At 35.1% G+C, this 24,504-nt stretch overlaps 1 protein-coding gene across 3 annotated transcripts in view; it reads right to left on the bottom strand.

The window, feature by feature from the left end:
• Positions 1-15,119: 15,119 nt before the first annotated feature.
• The window catches only part of FSTL5 (follistatin like 5), a 385,396-nt gene continuing 376,011 nt past the window's right edge, over positions 15,120-24,504 (bottom strand). For all 3 annotated transcript variants that reach the window (XM_066186047.1, XM_066186048.1, XM_066186046.1), the window contains one exon: positions 15,120-17,554. In XM_066186047.1, coding sequence (XP_066042144.1) covers positions 16,852-17,554 — 703 coding nt within the window. In that variant the 3' untranslated portion in view covers positions 15,120-16,851. The remainder of the gene's footprint in view (positions 17,555-24,504) is intronic.

Genomic DNA, 24,504 nt, shown 5'->3' with positions numbered 1-24,504 from the left:
CAAATCCTAAAAGGTTTCTGAGATCTCAGGCACCTTCTGTTAAACAGATTTCCCACTTGTCACTTGTCCAAATAAAGTTTGAATACTACTATGTTAGTAAGAAGAAAAATCACCTCAAAATCAATTCACCAACAATAGATTGAACAAAGGAGAGCCATCCTGGTTCCTAATTTCCTTGTGGTGAAGGAGACTTGAAAGTTCATCTATCAGGCAACTTTTCTGCTGTGTAACTGGATTTCTGCAAAAGATCCTGGCTGGGTTTTTTTTTTTTTGTTTTTTTTTTTTTTTTTTTTTTGTTTGTTTTTTTTTTTTTGGTTTTTTTTGGTTTTGTTTAGTTTTTTGGGTTTTTTTTCTTTTCTTTGGTTTTTTGTTTTTGGTTGTTTTTTTTTTTTGGGGGGGGGTTGGGTTTTTTTTAATTTGTTGGTTGGTTTCTTTCACTCCAAATAAAGTGAGCTTCAAGAGGTTTTGACTATGACACCTGGAACCAAAAAGTTGCGAGACAGATGACTTCAGCAGGATTCAATTCTGGGGCACTGGCTAAATCATTCTTAGCTACAGATTAGTGTCAGTGTTTGCAGAAATTTCTACCTCTATGCAGGAGTGAGGTAAATTTAGAGGACAAAAGTATTTTGTTGTAGGAGCAATACTTTTTTTCAGGAAAATGGTTGTCTTTCTCATGCAAATTTGTAGTTATTAATTTTTTGCATATGGTAGTAAATTACAAAGCACTGAAAATGCAGAATCTCAATTTCATCTTCAACAGCATAAAAAGATCTTGAACAGACCACCCCTCTTTGTATTCCATCCCATCTGCCCATCTTTAATTTCAGAGGCAGGGCAAAACAGTCAGGTAGGTATATAGGTAAATAATTAGTGCATTGAAAATTCTTCAGAACTACTGCACTGTTTCTAGTTGCAGTAAAGTGCTGAGATTTTAGGACAGTTCTCCAGCAAAATGGGAAGAAGGAAGAAAATGACACATCATTCATCATGACAGTAACTGCAAATGCCAAGGAAACTTCTTGCAAAGCCCTTCCAGAAGAAAGAGTTTACAGTGTGTATGACGAACGGCTTGTTAATGGATCCTTCTTAAAATATGTGATTGAATTCATGCTGCTCAGGAGCCTTAGGAGGAACCCAACAACATATTTTCAAGCACCTAGAAGATATTAAGAAGACACTAAAAACGTTTTGAGAAAATGTCTTAGTATTCTCAAGAGCTACACATACTGACTTTTTGACTCATGTATGACAAAGGGATAGAACTGTGTTCCATACCTGAAGTTCTTTGTTTGTTTTTGAAGATAATTATCCCCCAAACTTTTGTCCTTCTGAAAACTGCATAGACTTTCATTTTTTAAAAGATTGTTTGAATTTATTTATTTATTAATTTTCCAAGGCTGGGACAATTAAAGATCTGGGGTCAAAATAAAATAACCTATTTGTGTACATTTGTGGAATTTATAACAAAAATTGCATTTGGACAAAATTTTTCAAAAACAAGATTTTTTAACATCACTGTCCTTTAAAACCCCAAATGGTATAGTTGGGGAAGATATAATTCAGGTAGAAGAGTACTTGATTCTTAGTGCTGACACTTATGTCTCTAACTAATAGAAGATGCAAATGATGCTATTATGAGAAATTAGATCAAATGAGATAGAATTGTCACTACAGATCTCATAGAAAACCTAATTTTTAGTCCACAGGTTTCATAAACCAAAACTAATAAGTGCTTTACAGTCCAAAATGTTCTTCCAGTGTTTTCTCCTTAGTACTGATGTGCTATATAATCAATTTGAGCTATTCAATAGGAGGAAGTTACTATAGACAGGTCTTGCAGACTAATTGTGTTTTCAGGAGCAGTGAAAGGATGAAATGTAACGAAATTAGATGAAAGTTTAAACAGATCTTTTCAGTTCCAAGGAGAGTTGATAATGCCTGTTATGGGTATGTTACACTCAAAGAACTGTTACGGCCAAAAAAATCCCATAAAGGCACATACAGAGCCAAGAATTTATTTTTAACCTAATAATAATCTTAACAGTCTAAATAAAATAGAACCAACTGATTGGTATTGCTACAGTAATATTAACTTATAGTCCAAATTCATACTGAAAAGCCTTAGTATTGATATCATTAAGATTGTTATTCAACACTTAACCAGTAACTACTTTTTTCTTTGGTATTATGTTCACTGTTCACGTCTATTGCATCACAAGGTCGATTTTAGTTATCTGCATCAAGCATAGGAGTGGTGGCAGACCATCAGCATCCTGAGTTGTGTCCAAATAGGGCTTCAGTTTAGAGGTATGTACAGGATCCCTTTTGCTTCACTGCTGGAATTCACCTGGGACTATCTTTACATGCTTTCTCATCACAGTCTGCTTCTTTCACTGATTCCCAGCTGAAGTTTGAAGACTGCACCATGGCCTCCCTCAGCTTTATTTTCCATAAGGGGCTACTGCTCTCTAGGTAAAGAGTGAATAACTTGGTCTGTCAGACCTTTACAGTCAAGTCTATTCACAGGGGGTGAGTAAAGCTAGGAATTAGACCAACAGAGGATAATAAAAAGGTGAGAAAAGTAACTCAGGCCAAGGCAAGTCCAGACAAGTCCTGAGATCTGCACAATCATGTCAAGACAAAATCTGTAGCCTTTTGCTTGTCATGGAAAAGGTCATATTTACCATACTACTGGCAGGGAAAATATGGCAAAAATGGTCAGGTAAAAGACACCGAAAGAGCAAATTCCTTTAGTAGATTATATAACGACAGAATTTGACTGTTCAGTCATTATAGTTTAAAAACAGGAAAATCATTGAAGAAGGCCAAGGATGCAGCAAAAAAATGGAGGGATCTGATTCAAAGATTAAATTTTTTAGGTCAGAAAGTTAGGTAGAAAATTTATTATGGCAGTTAAAGCATTCTGTAGGTGGGGGGGGGGGAGAAAAAAGAAAAAGAAAAAAAAAAGTAATAGTGGCAAAAAAAAAGTAATAGTTGCAAAAAACCCCACAAACCCAAACAGAAGCCTACACAAGCTCACACATTTAAAAATTCCACGAGCTGAATGTCACATTTTTGTGTTTAAAAGCACTGAGATGATTTTTCTCTGAACATATGGATCTCTGTAGAAGAAAATTAGGTGTGGGGCTTGTTTTGGAAATTGTCACGTCCAAGATCCCACCCCAAGGGATGCATCTTGCGGCGCTGCGTCGGAAGGACACGTGCTGATGTCACACTAGATGGCGGTGCTGTTCACTGGGCGCACCGCCTCCAAGCCTTAGTGTGGGAACGGCTTCTCCAGGGACACTTCTGTTTCCTGCTAAGTGACAGCTTACCACTGTGTTGACGGCTAAAATGAAGTAATGCACATCTAGGGGGGAAAAAAAAAAAAAAAAAAAACAAAAACAACACAAAAAAAACCAAAAACAAAAACAACAAAAACAAAACAAAACAAAACAAAACAAAAAAACCCCACACAAAACTAAACAAAACCAAACCTGGATTTTATGACAAGTCAGGAATTTCTGTGTAGACTGCATATGAATTTGGAAGCTCAGATATTGTTAAATGTATTTCATGTTTGATACGCCCAATGAAAAAACAAATTGTAAGATAAAATCGTGTACTGATCACAGGCAGAATTGTATGTGAGCTCACAGTGAACAGCAGAAAGTGTTTTACTTCTAGATATACACCTAGAGGAATTATTCTAACATTTAGTATGTAGAACAACACATTTCTTATCATAGAATGCTTTAGGTTGAAAAGGAACTTAAAGGTCATCTAGTTCTAAACCCCCTGCCTTGGCCTGGGACAATCTGTACTTGACCAGATTGATCAGAGCTCCATTCAACCTGTCCTTGATACATTGCTATGAATTGTCATTCTTAGAACATGCTTTTCTAGGGATGTAACACATTCCAGGCAAAATGGATAGGTGAAGACTGGGAAAAAGGGAAAAACATTATTTTAAGAAACACAACTTGCTGTGCTTAAACAATTTCAATTGTACATGCACCAGTCATTCAAGCAAACTCCCTTGTGTAATTTATAGAGTAATGTAAAAAATAAAATGACAGTTGCAGGAAAAGGCCCTTTGCATAAATTTCATTGAATTCCTTTCAGTGATGACAATTACCAAAGTTTAACAAATCTTAAAGCACTAAGGACTGCCACAAGTATGTAAAGACAGAAAGAAGTCGATCCAGCATTCATTTTCTTCAGTAAAACTCTCCAGAGAGCAGAGAAGATGCTAAGAGAGTCTACCCAGGCTTAGGCTGGCTACATTGCTGTTGCTGACCTGGCTACAGCCAATTACCTCATAAAACCTCACACAAGAAAAATGAGATTTTTTCTTCAAGACCTAAAAAGTCCCAAACATTTTATCAAAGTTCATATTAGTAAATTCTAAAAGCATAATCTTAGAAACACCAAATAAAATATAGGGTAGCTGTGGAGATATTTATGTTTGACTTTCCCCATCCTGAAAAGTTCAAGTTCTGCCTCTTTTCAAGGCTACCTCAGCTTTGATGGCAATGAAGAGATTTTAACATTTCACTCATGACAACATGATCTGGGTAAAGAAAGCAGTAAATACTCACAGAGCTTCGCTGAAAAGCTGAATCCAGCAGAACTCTTGATTAAAGGTTTGTTCAAAAAGCCATGGAGAGCAAAATGACTAGAGCAACAGAAACAGTTGATTTTTATCACTGTACAGCTTCTGTGTGGTGCCTAGAAACCCAGTGGCATTGATTCAGGACTTTGCAAGAAACTAGAAAAGCCGTGCAGTACTATTTGAATGTAAGCTAGTCCCAATTCACTCATGAGGAGATAGAAAAGGTGTCCTAGAATATAGTATTTTTCAGTATTTCTGAGCGATACATGAAAATGTTAATGCCATTGGATGAGGTATTTATGAAATAAATATATCAAAATCTCTATTTATTTCTAATCTCTATGTTCAATATGGAAAAGTCCAAAACTGCTAGAATAATCATTTAGGTTGGAAAATACCTTTAAAATCATTGACTCCAACTGTAATCAGGCTAATGAAGTTCTAAATGTTTGTGAGATCTTTCCTTCACAGAAAAAATTGCCCTTCCTGGTTTTTCCAGGGTATGTCAAGAGGGAAAATTAAAGAGGAGAAACTAAAAAGATCCTGCTGGTAACATCTTGCCTGAGACTGTGACAAAAATTGCTGACAAATTCAAACACAATTTGGCATTGTGAGCTGAGTAAGCCAGCAGATCCCACTGAGTACTTGGGGTTCCAGGATAAAGGTGTTTGCCTCAGAATGTTGCAAAATGTGTATGCTCTGCATAAAAAATGAGATATTGGCACACAGACACATACTGCTCCAATTCAGTATTAACAAGAGAGAATATTATGGAGAAAAAGAAAATCTTTCAGAGTTTTTAAAACAAAGGAATGCTGACAACGAGAACAGTGGCGCTGTTGTAACTGAGGCTTCCAGTAAGCTGATTAAAGTTTGTTTGTCCCGGTCAAACTGAATTTTTAACTGGAGTCTGACAATATAAATGTAAGAAACTGAAGAAGTTCCACGATTTCGTGCTTGCAGGGCCTTGTTTGCATGTTTTTCCAGAGTTAAGAGAAAAGTCACAGTAGTTACTTTGTGCAGCACAGAAGCAATTCTTAGAAATTCTGGCATTTGCTTATAATCTGCAAGAGCAGGGAAACCAAATGGCAGCTACTGCAGTGAAACAGCACAAAGCTTGCTCAGCTTTTTTTTCATACTGTCATTTATATTGCTTAAAATGGGAAAACAAACTGAACTAGTTTCCTGGCATGTCATTGTTTTTCTCAGTACTTTTCATTTCGTGTTTTAAACCTCATAGGTCAGAACTGGACAAAGCTTACTTGACCTGCCTTGAGAACAAGCAGAGAACAAATGTCTTATAAACAGAAGAAAGTATTTGCTTACTTTATGCTTATAGTAGTAACATGCGGACTATGTTGGTTAGAATTTGAAGATATTTTTATTTGACAACTTATTTTGTGATAGGGTTGCTGAGGTACAAGGTATTATGACGCTTAATACACTTGTCTTTTCTTACTTAATTTCCATTCACATGCTGTGAATTCCACTGGGTTCCTGACTGTTTTAAATTTTAGACCTATGAAACATAAAATACATGAGTACAAAACTTAGATCCATAGAAACTGCACTTATCTGCTTCCAAAACTTGGGCCTCTAAATTCTTTTGTGCACATCAACTTCCTCCAACATTATTTCCAGAAGATAAAGTGTCTATTTCTGGGACATATCAGGATCTGACTATATTCCCAATATGCTGAGCAATTTGAGGATTTATTTCAGACCCATGTCAGCAGAGAGTAGGCTCTTCAGACAAATAGTGGGGTCTAATCCTGTAAATTTTACAGGATTACAATTAATTACACCTACAGGGTGTTCTTACCCTGCACTTTATATCATTCTAACACCAAGTAATCTGATCAAATTAATAAAAATCCATCTCCAATATTCAATATAAATCTAAAAGCCTGGAAATTACTAGCTAATTTATTTATATTGCATTGAGTAAAACAAGAAAGCTCATTCAGGGATGGGTTCTATCAAGTTTTTCCTGAGACATCAACGCTCCCCATCAGAGGATCCAGGGCTTTCATCTGTGGGTGTGAACGCCACTCCAAGCTCCAAAGTTCATGTTAAATTTTGTTTCAGTCCAGTTCTCCAATATTTTTGTTTCTTTATAAAAATGCTTAAACTATATTAAGCACATGTAAACACCAAAATGACAGTTAATTCTGATGATAAATTTTACCCTTCAGCAGTCTAGGACATAGAATTGCGTATTTCAATTCATTTGGAGAAACCCCAGACATCCCCATATCGTGTCTACTTTGGATGAAACCATTGTGTTTCTGCTCTGTAATGGCTCTGTAGTGTGTGGCTCTGTGGCACTCTTCTCAAGTTACAACAGGCTTGCTTCGTTCTCCACAAATCTTGGCTATTCAGCACTTTCAGAAACAGTAAATTGAAACTGAGTCTAAAGTATCCTGCTGGAAGACAAGAACAACTTCACTAAAATCAATGAAATCACACTAAGTAGCAGATGAAATCCAAGCAGAATGCTGGGTAATATTTTGTAATAGGAAAAAGCCCACACCTTCTTTGTGATTATTAAAGCAGACTAAGTAATGTAAGAACAAAGTACATTTTTATTTTCTTGGATTTTTCTGCAGTTTTATGTTTTCTTCCGAGGTCTCTTCACGATCTGAATTTGTCAGTGGGGTGTACCAAGGGTGTTTTCCTGTCCTAGTAACCAAACACCTGAAGGGCATGAATAGTCTATCTTGGTTTAAAGGCACTTGAAAAACAGGTTAAATAAAGATAAATTGTTCTCCAAATGTTTTCTGTGATCCAAAATGCTCAGACTTCTTTGCAGACTAAAATTGTGTGTCCCCACTTTCCTGTCAAAGTGGCCTCATGAGCACCAGTAAGGAAAGAAAGGTGGCTTAAGTTTTTTGTTCTTCCCAAATTCTGATTCTGTTTATCTACTGATATAACAATATCTTTCAAACAGCCAGAGGAAACAAATCCTATTTTGTCTATCAAATACTTTGCTTTAAGGGAAGTAAATATTTTATATACAATGCCAAAGGAATTCCTCTGAGAATTTCTGACAAAAATTTCCTGACAGAGGGATGACCTTTCTTGAACTGAAGACTATCAACATCTCACTCAAGAGAAAGGCAGTTCATAGAACTTTCAACTAAATGACTTTAAACTTTCAGGAACAAGGCAGAGTGCATTATTTCTACCCAGAAAAAAGAAGCATTACTTAATATTTAAAACTGAATAAAACAAATATTTTGGATGGAATAATTATTTATGAGAAGACAGAGGATAAACTGTATGCACAAAGTAAAATGTCGGGATATGTAACACTAAGAAGGGAAACCTCTAAGTTGTTGTTTAACATATGGTTTAAAATTATAAGGGAAAATTAAATGCACTTAATTAACAGCACTTCATGGAAATTATCTAGTCATCTATATCCTTAACACTGTGTGTATTTGAAAAAGCCAGAGGAATCCGAGTGTTTAAAATCAATAATACCTGATACCATTTTGAATTAGAAGGCAAAGTGTCCATAGAAAAGCATATTTTCTTCTTTTGACTTCCTCCTATATACGGGTACTCTGAATTAATGGTTTGAGTGTAGCTGAAATTTTAAAATACTTCACTATTTTCTGAGTTTAGATTCTTCATTAAGAATTTTTTGTGATCACTAATCACAACATTACTATCATCCTCCCTATTCACTGTCTGGTAGTAGAGTATTTTGATGTAAATGTACTTTGTTATTCAATGGATACTGAAAGGGAAAGCCATGTTACAGGTAAAGTGTAATTGGACTCTGTGAAAGTCTGGCTTTAGGTACTAAAAATCTTTTACTCTGATGATTTTTTTTTTTTTTAAATTTTAAGGAAACACTTCATACTTTTTATGGTCAATGTGAAAAGGAATATTACAAAATTATGGTTGTTCTACAAGATGAATGGATCTCAGGTACATTTAGTGGTTCAAACACTTATACAAATGTGAGAGCCACAATTTAAAACGAAGATTTCCTTGAACAAGGAAACTTATTGTATTGACATAACTGGGAATACAGCCCAGAGTTGTTGAATTTCAATCATGTAGTTCACTTGTATAATTACTTAGAAAAATACTTAAGAAATACTGTAAGTCAGAATAAAAAGAGGAAAAGAGTTTTCTATTTTCCTGCTTTCGATTATATGCCTATGTGTCAGGAAAAAAGAGGCTTCTGAAGAATTGAAGAATGTTTTGGAATTATATTGATATGAAAAGATTGGAGTGGGAATACAATGCTCAATTTCCCAAAAGTCTGTCATTCAAGTGGAAGTATGTTTGGAAAAGCAATGGAGAAATTTAATTCTCTTATTTTATATTACTAAATTATCATCTCTCTGTAAGGTGTGTAAATCATGATGTCTCTCAGTGAATAAAAATCAACAGTCAGTAATTGAATCTCTAAATAAAATAGGGTCTAGTTAAAAATAAGTTTTCTAGTAAAAAATTTTAAAAAAAGAGCAATAGCAGTATTATAGTACTAACAAAACCCTTAAAGAAAATCACATTTGTTGAACTGAGAATATTGAGTCCTTGGCACATTTAAAATGTTTAGGAAACCAGAAGGATACTCTGTGGAACACCAGGTAGTGTATTAGATATTGTTACGTATGTCTGATGGTCAAATAAGCCCCTCATTTTTTAAGATATAGCTCATCAGATATTTAGGTTTTCTTGAAGAAGACTTCATTTATGTACAAATATTTCTGTTTTTTTCTCCATTATGGCAAGTAGTTAACTTAGCAATTCATTCCCTCCTAGGTGGCCTCTACCCTTAGAACATCATGGCTTTATTGTGTCTCATGCACACTTATTTACATCAGTAAACAAAATGAGGGCAAGCATGAAAAACGGGAACACACAATCATTTCTGCTCTCACCACAAAGGAAGATGGCACAAGTTGCAAGATTTCTGTTACAAAGATTTCTGTTACATAACAACAGTTTATGGATCCCAAAACCAGTAATAAAAGTGATAATGAAAAATAAAAATGAAAAACTTGAGCAGCATTTTAATTTCTCTGACCTCAGCCCAAAAGAGCAGTGCCATGGCATTGACTGGACTTCTGCTAGACTCTGTGTTTTAGAGAGTTGTGTGTAAAGTTTGGCTTGAAATCTGCAACCAAGGCTTGTCTTCACGTTCTGAGCCCCAAATCACTGAAGATTCCTGTACTGAACTGAAGATAATGTTCCAGCTGCTTGGTCCCAGCCACAAAGTGCACTGACCAACTTCCACTACTCTATCTCCCGTACCTGCCAGCACAAGTGGCATGTTAAAGAGTAGGAGGTAAACGTAAGACGAAAGTACTATAGAACTTCTGGCTTTTGTGTCCTAGATAGATCTTGAACAATGTGGTGATATCTCTCTTTCATGGCTTTCCTCCTTAGTACACACAAAGTGCTGCTGCTAGGGGGTACAAAAGACTAGCTCTACAGTGATATACCTATTCTCCTACAGAGTAACAAAAAGATGCAGAAAAATTAGACAAACACCTCTCTTCAGTGAAGTGAATGAAAGGTGTTCCATTTGGGTATTAAAAACAGTCAAAAGGAGGAAAATCTCTATCACAAGACTGAGGTCATCCAAGGAAAATAGAGTTTAGCAAAACAGGTAAAGTAAAAGCAATACTTTGTGGAAATGTAATATGATTTAAGATAAAAATGATTAATTTTAGCCAAAATTGATCTGAGCATCAAATATAACTCCAAAGGTCATGCTGATCCTGTGGCAAAGAGGCCCACTCCCATAGTTAAATGTTGCATTTAAGTTCACAAGGTAAAAGAGGACAACATATCAATGCCAGTAGGACCAGGGAAAAAGATTGTCCCTCTGTAACTGGCACTGGTGAGGAATCACCTTGAATACTGTTTCCAGTTCTTGGCCCCTCACTTCAAGAAAGACTTTGGGGTGCCAGAACAAGTCAAACACAGGAGCTAATGGAGGGTCTAGAGACTAAATCCTACCAGGAGTAGTTGAGGGAGTTGGGGTTGTTAAATCTGGGAAAAAAAGTATCTCAGAGGTAACCTTATCACCCTCTATAACTGCCTGAAAGGAGGGTGTAGCCAGGTGGGGTCAGCCCTTTTCCCAGACAACCAGTGACAGGACAAGAGGAAACAGCCTCAAACTTCACAAGGGCGGCTCAGGTTAGATATTAAGAACAATTTAGTCATTGAAAGTAGTTAAACATTGAATTGGGCTGCTCATGGAAGTGGTGGAGTCTCCATTCCTGGAAGTGTTCAAGAAACAACTGAACATGGCACTCAGTGCTATGGCCTTGTTGACATGGTGGTGTTCAGTCAAAATTTGGACTCGATCTTGAAGGTCTTTATCCACCTTACTGATTCTATGGTTCTAAGATAGCACGAATGCCACCCCACACATCCACTTAACTGGAAATTCAAAGGACCCAAGAGCCACAGAATGGTGGAGGAAAGGATATGGAGGTCCAGCCTCAACAGCATTAAATTGTGCCATTCTGCTCTCAAAGTATAGAGAAAAAGTTAATTTGGAAAGAGCATCCAAGTACAGTTTACAAGTGTATCTCTTTACTTAATCTTTACAGTCAACATACAGAAAATGGATATTTATTTAATGTTTTAATTAGGACACTTAAAAACTAATTTTGCCATAACTTGGTGACTTAGCTCCTCTTCCTTCCTAATTTATGCAATAATTTTTCCTTATGCTGTTGCTTCTACTTCTTCACAGTATTGTCTGCAGCATTAGCAATGATTTAGTACAGGTCTACTAAGATGGGGGTCAGAGGGGGAAAGGGAATCTTCTTGTGGAAGATTCCAGGAAGTTATTGGAGTATGGTAAATTGTGGTTTGTTTTTTTTCTTGAATCATATACATGGAGAGTCTTGAAAAATATTACCAGACAAATATATATATATATGCAGATTTAATGACAATTAACAGGAAAGCATATACCTAAATTTTCATTACTAGAGAAAAATATAAAAAAGAAGCATTGCAAAATTAGAGAACTATTTTCCATCCTTTTGTAAAGGACATATACCTTGAGAAGATTAAAAATAAGAACATTAACATCATGACTAATAACAGGAAGCTATTTTTTTTCATCTATTAGATTAAAATAAGAACAAGTTTAATATTCATAAGCTAGAAGAAGCAATCTCTCATGCATTAGTTCTATATAGAAAAAAGCAATTTCAGTATCTTTCAGTCTTTTATCAGTAACTGAATTTGTCAAACTTTGTGAAAGATAGCTCACTGAAGACAGTTTTAAATCATTTCTAAAGCAGTGGCACACCAACAGAGCATTTAACCCATTAAGGGGGGACAGGCAGAATAGATGCAAGTCAAATATGTATTTTTTAACTCCTGTTTATGAATTTTTATCGGTAGTGTCAATAGTTTTTTTGACACATAATCTTGTTAGTACTTTCTCTGAAAAATTATTATTTAAAAAGAAAAAACACCTCTGACCCAATCCCCCCCAAAAAACCCAACAAAAAACCCAATCAATAACCCTTCAAATCCAAACAAAAACAATCCAACATAAAACCCCTTGAACAATCTGGAAGTTTAATCACCTGTGCTAAGGAACGTAAACATATCTTAGATCATGATTTCTTAACTCTCAGATTACAGACCTGTCAGAATCTCTTTTTTCCTCAATATTACAAGGAAATAGTTCACCACACTGCCATTGTTGCCATTATTGTGTTCAGCCTAATGTGATACTCACTGACTATAAAATGAAATGCTTCTAGCATCAGCATAAGTAGGATTTCACCCATTTCTTCCAGATTTAATTATTATTGTTATACCATGAAGCACTGTAAGTGCTGATTTTTTTTTTTTTTAATTCCAGTGTTACATAAAATGGACTGATGGTGTGTGGAGGTAGGAATTCAACACCCTCTGACTAGGTTTTTTTAGAGATTCCACATTAGGAGGATTTAAAGTTTAATACCAAATTTACTTTATATAAAATTGTTGTTTCATGGCATTCTGATTTTGTAGAGTATTACAGCAGCACCGAATTATACCAGAAGCACAATGTACCTATTGCAATATGCAACTGAATCACCATACAAACATGGTTCTCCTTACCAGTCCCTGTATTCTCACCATCATGGTGCTGCTGGGTGTGTCAAGTCACCAGAAAGGAGTACAAGGGATGAACCAGGTCAAGCCCATTAGTCTCTTCAAAGCTCACTTTAGTAGCTGGCCAGTTTTCAAACTTAACCTTAGGTTGAGCCACACATACACTTTTTTCCCCCATGCTGCTCTGGCTAGCTCAGAACAGTAGTCTCCACTAATTATCTCAGCAAAAGCTGTTTATACAACCTGATGACTCACTGGTACAGTTGTGCATCTAAGCCAAAGTTTACTTTTCAGTCCCCCTAAAAAAATGCAGCTTTCTTTACAATAATTGGTCATTCTTGACATTCTTCCCGGAGCTCATTATTTTTGCCCTTATCCTCCAAGTCTTCCTTCATTGTGGGGGGATTGGTCACAGTGAAACAGTGTCAGTGTGGTGCAAGTGCAAAGGTTCTCAACCGCTTGGATTCATCTCACATCTCTCTAATTAGTGTATGTACGTACAGAATGACTTTTTTCTCTCTTTCACCTCGTATGCTCCATTTTTTTGCTTTCTGATTTCTAGATACAAAGTTATGACTATGTTTTTCCTCCTTCAAGAGCAGTATTCACAAAAAATTAATTCATACTTACAGGTCATAACAGCTAAATCATGCTTAAATATGTATTTTTTAAAATTCTTATGTGTTCTACATTTTAGTTGTTAACCTCAAAACGAAGTTTTCAGTAGGTTTCATTAGGAACTCTTAAGATGAAGACCAAAATGCAAAGAACAAACTGATGAGAGGTGAACAGGATTTTGTCTGTGTTAAAGTGTTTCTTTTGAAGACACAACTGTAGCTATGACATGAGCTTTCCTATCTCAAATTGATTAGGAAGTTAACAGATCATTTTATTCCACTGCTGAACCATACTATAAATTCCTAGAAAAGATTTACTAGAAAATCTGATAATAAGGATACACTTAAGTGTTTATGTTCACATTTGGACACATACTCAGATCTTATCTACAATGGTTTACTCAAGTCCTCCTTCCCTCTGCCATAGCTATTTTTCAGATAAATCAAGAGGAGCACTTTCCTCTGCATATTTCATCTTGTGCAAGTTCTACAATCAGTTTAGGATTTCCTGGAATCCAAGAAATGTCTTCCAGATTTCAAATGAGAACATCCTTGGTTTAAGGTTAGATGTTCTAAGCTAAGGATTTCAAATGACAAAACATAATGGTTTTTGAGTTTTGCTTAGGCCATACTTCAGCCCAACTGTAACACTTGCAGGTTTTACATTAAACTCAATCAGAAACTTAAACCACTAAAACAAATTAAGTCTCCATCCCCAAGCTGTATTGATAGAATCACAAGACAACTGAGGTTTGAAGGGCCCTTGACAGATCTCTAGTCTGACACTCTGCTAGTCAGAGCCAGTTCCACTAAAGGACAGATGGGCATAATCCAGATGGGTGTTAAAAAACGCCCAGGATGGAGATTGCATAGTCTCTCTAAGCAACCTGCTCCCATGCTTGACTGTCATCACAGCTTTTCCTTATATGCAGCCTGAAACTCTTGATTTAATTTAAGATGCTGACCTGTCCTCCTGCTATGCACAGCTGTGATGAATCTAACCCTTCTCTTTTATAACCTCTCATGGATACTGGGAGGCTACTATTAGGTCTCCCTGGAGATGTTTTTTCTCTGGGTTAAAAAAAAAAGCCCCCTTACATCAGCTTTCCTTATAGAGCTGCTAGCAAAATAATGGAAACAGGTTCCAGCTCTTCCCCTCATTCAGATTAAAGCCTTCAGTCAGGCCATCTCTATTTGTGAAAGCTGAACTTCGGCCATAAGAGCTATGAAAGCAACCAGGGTGACCCAATATTTATTTAACTTCACTGAAAAAACAATGGTGAGAAGCTGTGACCATTGTTTACACACACAGTCTGGACAATATTGTCAAAAAAGAAGTAGAATTATTGAAGGCAAGTAATAATAATCATGTCACTCAACCTGCTGGTCATGTCTTTCTTGATGCAGACCATGGATGCAGTTGGATTTCTGGGTTGCAAGCAGACACTGCTGAGTCATATTGAGCTTTTCATCCACTAACTCTCCCAAGTTCTTCTCCCCAAGGCTTGCCTCAACCCATTCTCCACTCAGCCTGTGCTTGTGCTTTAGATGTGCTGATAGATGAGCCTGTGCTATAAAATGAGCTTTCTTTGTAACAGCCAAAGGAAACTTTTCCAGTAACTTAAGCTTTTCTAAAAATTTTTCTTTACACACTGCATATTATTTTGCATATGTATAAATACATCTTTTTTCATACATCTATTTAAAATACTAGGTGCTCTCAAATAGTCAGTTTTACTTGCCAGCTCAGTGTGGCTGATTTGATGATTCACCAAAGTCAGGACTGTTTAAAATTTATGGGGTTTATTCTCCTTTTGTCAAGCATTTTCTACATACAGAACATTCACGTGGTATAAATTACAGAACAAAAACTGCATGAGACAGACTACTGCAATTGAGTAACAGACAGTTTACATGATTATTGTTTGTTCACAATGGAGAGGAGTTCTTAAAAAGGAAAACAGATTCAGTAGCTAGAAATATAAGCAAATTTTTATCCCAGTTAAAGCTACTTACCCGGGGGTTTGCTCAAGCTAAAGAGATCTACTGTACCACACAGGGCAGAATGCTCAATGCACACAAGATTACAGTGCTAGAAAATTCCAGATTTCAAAGCAATTTTACACAATCTAAATTGCAGTAAAACTTTGTTTAAAAAAGGATTTTTTTTCTGATTGCCTTCAGTAAATGGAGGTCAGTTTAAGAGTTTATAAGCATTCTTTAGCAAAAAACATAATAAAAATAAAAATACTCTCAAACTTCTAAGTCATTGCTCTGAGTCTGAATAGATGTTCACTGCTGGCTTTCTACTGAATTGTTATTCTACTTCTGGGAATCTTAATTTTCCCATGTACATGTTTAACCAGTGTTATATTAGAATACTAAGTAAACAAACTATAAAAAATACAAAGTTTTTGTTGGTTTTTTTTGTTTGGTTGCTTTTTTTTTTTTTTGCACTAATCCAGTTGGATGTAAGGACTAGAAAACCTGCTGAGCTAATCAAATGGTTTAACAAATAGGAATCAATGGTACAATGAATAAGCAAAAATGTTATCTACTGGTTGCAGACTTCAGTTCTTTGCGTTCTCACTTTCTTAAAATGCATTTTCTTTATGTTTAATTAACAGTTTCCTCAATGATATAAGTTAAGCTTTGTGATGCCAGGTTCTTAGAATGTCGTATATTCTGAAAGGATGTGCAATATTTCTCTTCGGTAGACTTGAAACTCCTTGCTGATGCCACGCTGTGATAGCTGAAAAACTTAACATCTATTTTTTTCTAAAAGAAGGTTAAGCTTCTGCAAGCAGCTTTCTCAACTAAGACACCATAAAAATAAACTCCAAAATGCAGTGATCAGAAAGCACTGCAAGTATAATTTTTCTTTTTTTTTCCTGTCCATGTATGTTGCACAACTTGACACCTAGAATTTGATAGCAAAACCTTCTTTCCAATGAAAAGCAATTCTGTAGCCACAGTGGGAACAAATTTTATAATTTCTATGTTTGTCTTTCTTGTGAGACTTTTGCTTCAAGGCACAAAAAGATTTAACAGTGGACTGGACAGGACATAACATTTCAGTTTAAGGAGTCAAAGGTTGTTGTACAACAGCTCTTGTTTTGTGTCTGAAGCAAAACAACAAAAATTTTGAATCATATTTAAGTCTTCCATTTACAAATGCAAAATATCATATTAAATTTCCTGAAGCTCTTTTGGTTGTTGTTTTTTTTTTCTTCTTTTTTTCCAGTAATTTATTATACTTATCATCAATTTCAATATTTAGTTATTTCAAACAACACAGTCTCAGTTGATAATTATTAAGGAGTACCATTATCAAATAGCCATCATTTTAGTCACTTTTATGTGGAAGTTGATTCAAATTGTGCACATGTCAAAGAAATAACAGGTATAGAAGGGCCAAACTATTTAAAATTAAAATTGTGTAAATTTGAAGAATGGTTTAATTTAAGTGCAATGTACTGTAAAACTATTAATTCAGTAAATATCTAACCCAGATTCTTATGCTTCTCCAACCCAAATTACTGTGTTGCCTCTCTCAACGTCGGTGATTTCACAATTTAACTTATTGAGCCGTCCATCCAGGATAAACAGAGATTCCTTGGAAGGGGTCATGAGATACTGACTAAAAAGGCCACTGTCTTTTATAAGACGGTTCTTACTGTTCCAAGGCCATTCGCCTGCCTTGATGGGCTCCTTCAGACTCTTCACCATCTTCACCTTGCCAGAGGAGAGCTCCATAAAGAGAACATCAGTTTGTGAGCTGGAGCTGCAGTAGACATTGTATTGATGAGCTTCAGTGAAGGATGGCTGAAACGCGACATCAGATATGTGCAAATTAGTGTGAATGTCAAACGCATCCTGTATTTCTCCTCTCACTGTTATGGACTGGATTCTCATGAGGCCTTTTGCATCATCAATGCTGAGAAGGTAGTGTCCATCTGGAGAGATGTGTGGTGTGCCCGTCACGTCACCATTGTATCCAATCACGGAATCAGTAACGCTATCCACTATGAGCTGTGGCAGGACAGCCCCAGTGGTGTCAGGCTTGCAGCAGATAAAAAGATATCCTCCAAGATGTGTATAAGCCAATGACTCAGGAATGCAATTATAATCCTTTAAGCTAATTGTCTTGATGTACGACATCGTTTCCAGATCAATTTTCTGGAGCATGGGATCGTCCTTATGAAGAATATATCCAAACCTGAAAGGAAAAGCAGAAAACCAAAGTCAGAGCTGCTGTGTGCATTATATATGAATGGGGAAAGACACCATGAGCAAAGGAGATGAGTTAATATGTGCAGCGGAGTATTGCTGTATATCTCAGTTTCAGATGTTTCAGATATTAAGCAGTATATTTTATTTTTAGTGTCCTTGTAATTTAGAATTTATTAAAAAAGGCCTAAAAGCCATTTATTTGAATAACGGGAAAGTTCTTTCTTCCTATTGACACAAGGGAAAAGGTAAACCATTACTTTCAGAGTATCTATTCACTTCTAATTTTTACAAAAGCCAGGAAGGAGAAAAAGATTAAATATCAATAGATACCACATCCCACATATTTGAATTCAGTTCATACAGCTCTTCGACTTACTTGGGAACATCAGCTTAACCCAGTACTCATTGTTATTCACATCATTATCTGAATCTTCCTTATTTTAATTCAATAGAAATGAATATCATAAAAAGATTTAGGTTTATGCCTCCTAATTATCCAAACACTGTATTTCTTACAATTTAAATGACCCTTTATGCTCTTCCATACATCAAGGAACTTTCACTGAACATGAATAATATGGTTAAATTTTAAAATCCTAGAGATGATTGATTGTAACCTTTTAATATGAACTACATCACTATGGTTTAATGGTAATGCATATGTTCTGACTGCACAATCAATTGACTGTATGTATATATGCAAAAAAGATACTTCTAAATACTAAATGGAATCATGTGAAAGTATATTAGCTTCACCTATCTAAGTAGCTTCCACAGCACTTTTCCCAAACAGCTGTTTTCTTTTGGCACATTTCTTGGCATTTTCCTCTGAATCTTTGATCCTAAGAATGAGGCTGCATAATGATATATATAATCTAAAAATACCTTTCACATCCTTTTGATATAAAGTCCTATGGCAGCCAGAACATTCCAACAATTGAGTTGACAATAACACAAAACTTTCACACTATACTTACAACCCCAGTGTATTTACTAATCACTGAACCACCAAAGTTACATGCAAAAAATGTTCCAGGATTTTTTTTCAGGCAGTTCCTCAGTATATGATAGTGCGAATTACATTTGCACTTTCTACTGAATTGATTTAAGAACACTTTTAATTTTAGCCCCACCTTCCAAAATCCTTGCACACTGGTTCAGGATTATAAAAGCACAGAACTAAAGAATTATTTCAATAGTTAGGGACCTTAGGATTTCATTTGGTCCAAATCTTGCCCAAAGAAGGGCCAGTGTGAATCCGACAGTCCGCAATTACAATTTGAGCTGATGATGAGATAATTTTTGTCTTTGATTATTCAGCCACTTATAAATACATGAATTCAACCATGGTTAGAAAAGTGTGTGAGCTTTTTTGGAAGTTATGTCTGCATAACTTATTTAAGATAATGTTGCTTTTCTATTCATCAGGTCTGCTGTTCTCTCAATAGAAAAAGATAAGCATCATCAGGCAGAATTTGATTTTTAGGTTTTTTGGCCACATAACATCTGTTTCTTAATCTTTTTGGGCAGCCATAAAGTCATTGATTCCTGGCTCATTATTAATTAGTAAGCATTTTTCAGCTATAAGAAACAGACCTATGCTGTATTGTGTACAGAATCATCCTGTAATAGAAGAGGTTAAATAGGTAACAACACTGACATTTCACACATCTCCATGTTTAATAACCAATGTTAGAAACATGAGCAGTGGTTACAAAAGGACAATAGAATTGGCTTATTATGTTTTAAATAACAATGTAAAGCAACAATTAGTGAACTATCCAGGAGTGTTCACAAGAAGGTAAATGGAAAATACGTAATTTTAAGGTCAGTGTGATGATAGGTACTGAATAACTTCATTTTAAGCTATTATAATATTTTTAATCTATTTTATTAAAATATACAGTGCAGAGAGTTTTTGCTATAACTACAATCTCAATTTTTTTTTTTTGCTACTCTCAAACACAGTCGCAAACACACAGTAATATTTCTGTGTTTGAGACTGGCAAGCTGACCTTGGGTTTGAAAACATTATTTTTCTCTTTCAGCATGCCAATATATAGTCATGGGAAAAATCAGGAAATCTTTTTTCAAAGCGAAAGAAAAGGCTCTCACTGAGTTGTTTTACCTTACAGATGTACTAAACCACAGACATATCCAAGTGAAATTTTCCAACATACATAAATATACACCAAATCCTTACTGTAATTTTGAACATACAGCAGTCATCTACATGATTAAATATACAATTGGTTTTTTTTAAATTTGGCCTGTTGTTTTCAGAAACCATATTAAACACGGTAATAAATTCTCTTCTGTAAAAAAAAAAATCAGTCATTTAACATTTAAATATATTTGATACATTTTATTCTATATATGTGTCCATTATATTTCATGGTGCCTTTATTTAATTCAGGAAAAAGACTTAAAAATTGACAGTATGTTTTGAGTTTCACTTTAGTTTCTATCCTGCATGAGAGAAAACACAAGTAATCTTTTTTAAAAAGCTAATATTTTTTTAAAATCCTAAAGGAATTCTTAACCATTTTCCACCACAAAACAAATTTAAAAGTTCTAAACACATAAATTTTAAACTGGTCAAAACCTAAACAAATTTAAAAATCTAAATAGATGTATTTTAAACTGCTCAAAATCTAAACCTTTTCTTTTATCTATCATATATCAAGCAAGAAGAAGAAATCTTTGTGCTGCTTGACAATTTTTTTTTTTTCTAAAGTTTATTCCAGGTCATGAAAATTACCTTTTTTTTTAACTAAAATACAAATGCAAAATAAGATTGGCATCAATTATCTAAATCAGCAAATCTTACTTGCTGATTTAAATTGTGATTAAAATGAAGGATTTAAATCAATTTGATTCAAAGAAATATGCCTTGCTGATGATTATTTGATTTAGCAGTGTTAATGATCAATTTATGGGATATTTTTGCATTCAAATGTTATTGATTTCAGGAGGAATATATAAATTACTAATCTTTGCTTCTCACATATTATTCCCAGAATATATGTTTTTGAACCACAGATACACTTAACCTGTGTTTACTCTGGTTACATAAACTCTTTGATTACCAAATCTGAAAGTATTGTCCAAGGTTAAAGGAAAGGTCTTGTCTACCTTCCCGAGGGGTAACATCAACTGAACATGTGGAAAGACTCACATTTGACATCCAGCTTTCCCCACAGAGGACACTGCATTGGTTTATCCACCAGCTACTCCTTACCTGGTGGTACCTTCTCTCAGCCAAATCCCCTAAACTCTGCCAGTTAAAAGATTTGCATAAGCATTCTCCAATGCATGTCATTAAGATAAATTTAGCTACTGTGGAATAATTAAGATACTTTGATTTTTTTTTTTTTATTTTTTTTTTGTTGTTGTTGTTGTTGTTGTTGTTGTTGTTGTTGACTAATCTGGTTAGTGTGAATGAAATGTCTCAGGAGCCATGGAAGAATGTTGATGTAAACCTTTGCACTACCACAGTCAGACTTAATAAAAATTGTTTGTCCACAGCAAGGGACTCCAGATCTCCAGAGTTAGTCAGCAAACACATTTTAAAACAAACCAGCTGATAACATGAGGATACTATTTTCTTTTATAGCTTTATCTCTCTCTTTGTAATATTTAGTTCACAGTTCAAAAAGCCACAAGTAAAAAGCTTACAGTATCTTGGACAGACTCTTCCTGAGATGTAAACATTGGCTTCAGCTTTGGTAATTGAGTTGAACTGAAAACTACAGAAACTGGCTGCAACATTTCATCCACTTTATCTGGTGCTGTATTTTTATTGCACTTGGGAGATCTACTGGCCCTTGCTCTGGTGCTATTAAAGGACTTGATTTTGTATGCTACAGCCGCCAACCATATATATTCTGATAATCTGAATGCCTGTTTACCATGTATCTTACTTTTAAAGCATGCAAAGAGCAGTTTAAAGCATTTTTTCAGTGATTATTTATTTTCAACTAACAATTGTTTACGGCGATCCGTGCTATTTGTTGCATTCTATTTACTTCTGAATTGGAAACAAAGATTAGTGAGATATACTCTCTTTCCTTCCTTAAAGTATTGACTTTTCTAGCCCTGATAAAATGTAATCCTATTATTTTCTTTTAAGATTAACATGCAAAAGACTTTTTGCTTGATAATGTTTTCTAGTTCAAATTTTAAAAAGTCACTGCTTTGGACATATGTAAAGTTAGCCCATGGTGTAATGTTTCTGGAGCTGAATACACTGAGAGATCAGTTATGTGAGCAGAAGAATATATAGAATGTACATAGCAGTTTTTAGTTACTTAGTGATTTCAAAGCACTGTTCAGATACTACAGAGCGCAAAGGAAGCTGAATGACTGGCCTAAGGCTACATAATAATCCATTGGCATAGTCCAGGTGAAAATACAAGTTATCTAAGGCCCAGCATGGTTTCTAAACTATCATGCTACAGGCTACCATTGCAACTGAGGTACTAAAGAGACAGATGTGAGAAAGCGCATACAACAAAAATATATAATTTTGAGTAAGAATACACAAAATCACTCTGTCAAAATAATGTTTTTGATTACTAAAAACAGACAGAACATTAGAAATGGCTGGGAGAGAAGTTGGTAAAATTTCATGAAGGATCTACCCTTCCCAAAACCGGGAGTATAGTTGCCAAAAGTAATTTATTAGAACTAACAGGATTTTATCAATACTACTGTTTAAACAATTCTTTCTTGGCTGCCATACTGCCTGCAACATTTCAGTGCTCCAATTAAAATTCAGTAAAGCTGGACAGGGATGTAAATAGCCCAACAATGCAGATAAAAAGAAGTGGGGGGAAAATCATTTAAAGCTGCCAGTCTTCTTGGGTGTAAAAGGATTTGGCAAGCTGTGTGTTTGATATGTTTGTCTGCCTGTCTCAGTGAGAGATGTGTGGCTGGAGTTTTGAGAAGTTGAACAAATCAAGAGAGATCTGTCCCTGTGCCTGTGAGGTTTGTGAGGTTGATTCTTAGTCTCTGAGAATTGCTAGGCAGAGGCATAAAGATGGAAAAAGTAATGAAGTTGAGACGGGAAGGTACAGAAGGGAAAAGGGGAAGTGAAGAAAACTGATAAGAAAAGCTAAGAATTCCATGTCTGGTATAGTTTAAAAAAATATGAACCCAACAGAAAAAAAAAAACAAAGAATGAGAAAATATCCTTATCTAAGATGAGAAAGTACTTTCCAAGCCATTGGCAACTGAGGAAGGTGATAAACTGGGGTTTTGTTTTGTTTTGTTGTTGTTTTTTTTTTAATAGGGACATATATCTGTCAGGTTAGATAATTTGTTCCTAATAATTTTGGAAGAGTTGACTAGCTCTTAGCATTTTAATAAATCTCAGAATACCAGGAAAATTTGGAAGTCTGAAAAAAAAGATTGTTTAAATATTCATAAGGCAAAGACAGGTATCCCAGCTAAGCTGAACAGCTTGATGCATATCCAAGGGAAATAATACAACAGATGATATGAGAATGGACTACAGAAAATCGTGAATACAATGCCGTCAACATGGATTTATGGAAAAATGAACTTTGTCAGACAAATCTAATTTAATTTTTTTATTAGAAAACTTTCTAAAGGTAACTGAATAACAGCAGGCCATAGCTTTCTTGGAATAAAAACTCATATCTGAAGGAAAAATAATTTCTCTGTAATGAAATGTAGTTGTCATTGCAGAATCATCATTTTACTGGAAATGTCTCAGTACGAAAGCTGATACCTCACAAAATTTCCACAGATGATGTGGATGAAATGTCTATGAATGTCCATGACATGAAGGTTGTAGATAATGACAGAAAAATCATTACAGTCAGTTGCTGATTCAAGCAAAATGTGTTCAAAGGTAGCCAGGTGCAAAGTTGAGCAACTTCACGTGTGAATGGGGAATGTAGGACATGAACATAGAACAGTACCCTAAAAGTAGCGGCTATAAAAGGACTTAATGATCGTAGCAGACATCCAAGTCAATATGAAATCTGAATCTAATCAGTCAAAAATAAAACCAAGACCCAAAAGCCTCTGTAAAGTCCTGGTTGGGGACAGCTCTCCACAGGGAATCATTAGTTTTCCATAATGAGCTTTACAGAACCCAGACAAAGGGAAACTGAGGTAACCAAAATTAACTTGTCCATACCAGCTTCAATAAATTGGGAAGAGTATCCTAAAACGTGGTAATTGTTAAATGCAATTTAAAAAATCATATGGATGATTGCCTTATTTTTTAAAAATGAAAAAATGTGCCCACATATTTAAAGTTACAAAGTTAATAGCAAAGTTAATAACACTACAATTATTAGTTCTGCTTTCATCTCACAAAAGAAATTCAAGACCATATTTTTAAAGTATTTTAGAGGATTTAAAAGGTATTTGAAATATGGGATTTCACTCCACATTTTATGGACCTATAAGCCGATAGGAAAAAAAAGAACAGTAACCCAGAAACTCCATCATTCTTTTCCCAAAGTAATTATCATGATTATCACTATCATAGTTCCTGAAAAACAACCTGAAGACTCTCATTGCCAATCTGTCAAAATAATCCCTATAGCAAATCAAATTATTGCTCTACCAAAACTACTCTCTATTGCTCTCATCAGATTATCAAATGTCTCAGAGTGAGGGGGAATCTTTTCACAAATATTTCTTTGGAATAACATGTTCACAGGAACTTGCCCATCACTGAGAAGTAACTTATGACATGAGGCGCTAACATTAAATTCATATTTTAAAAAGAATCAATTTTGAAAACCTTACTAGATATTATTATTACGCATAAATATCGTCAGTTTTTACAAGTATTTTTCACATCCTCTCTCTTTTCATACCTAATTTTCAGGTTTTTACTTGCAAAATTCCCATCATCTTACATTCCATCATTTGTAACAGGCATAAAAGGTAAAA

Source organism: Chamaea fasciata, unplaced genomic scaffold, assembly GCF_029207755.1.
Source record: "Chamaea fasciata isolate MVZ Bird 193981 ecotype frontalis unplaced genomic scaffold, bChaFas1.0.hap1 SCAF_6, whole genome shotgun sequence".
Classification (NCBI taxonomy): domain Eukaryota; kingdom Metazoa; phylum Chordata; class Aves; order Passeriformes; family Sylviidae; genus Chamaea; species Chamaea fasciata.
This window is presented reverse-complemented; position numbering and strand designations above follow the sequence as displayed.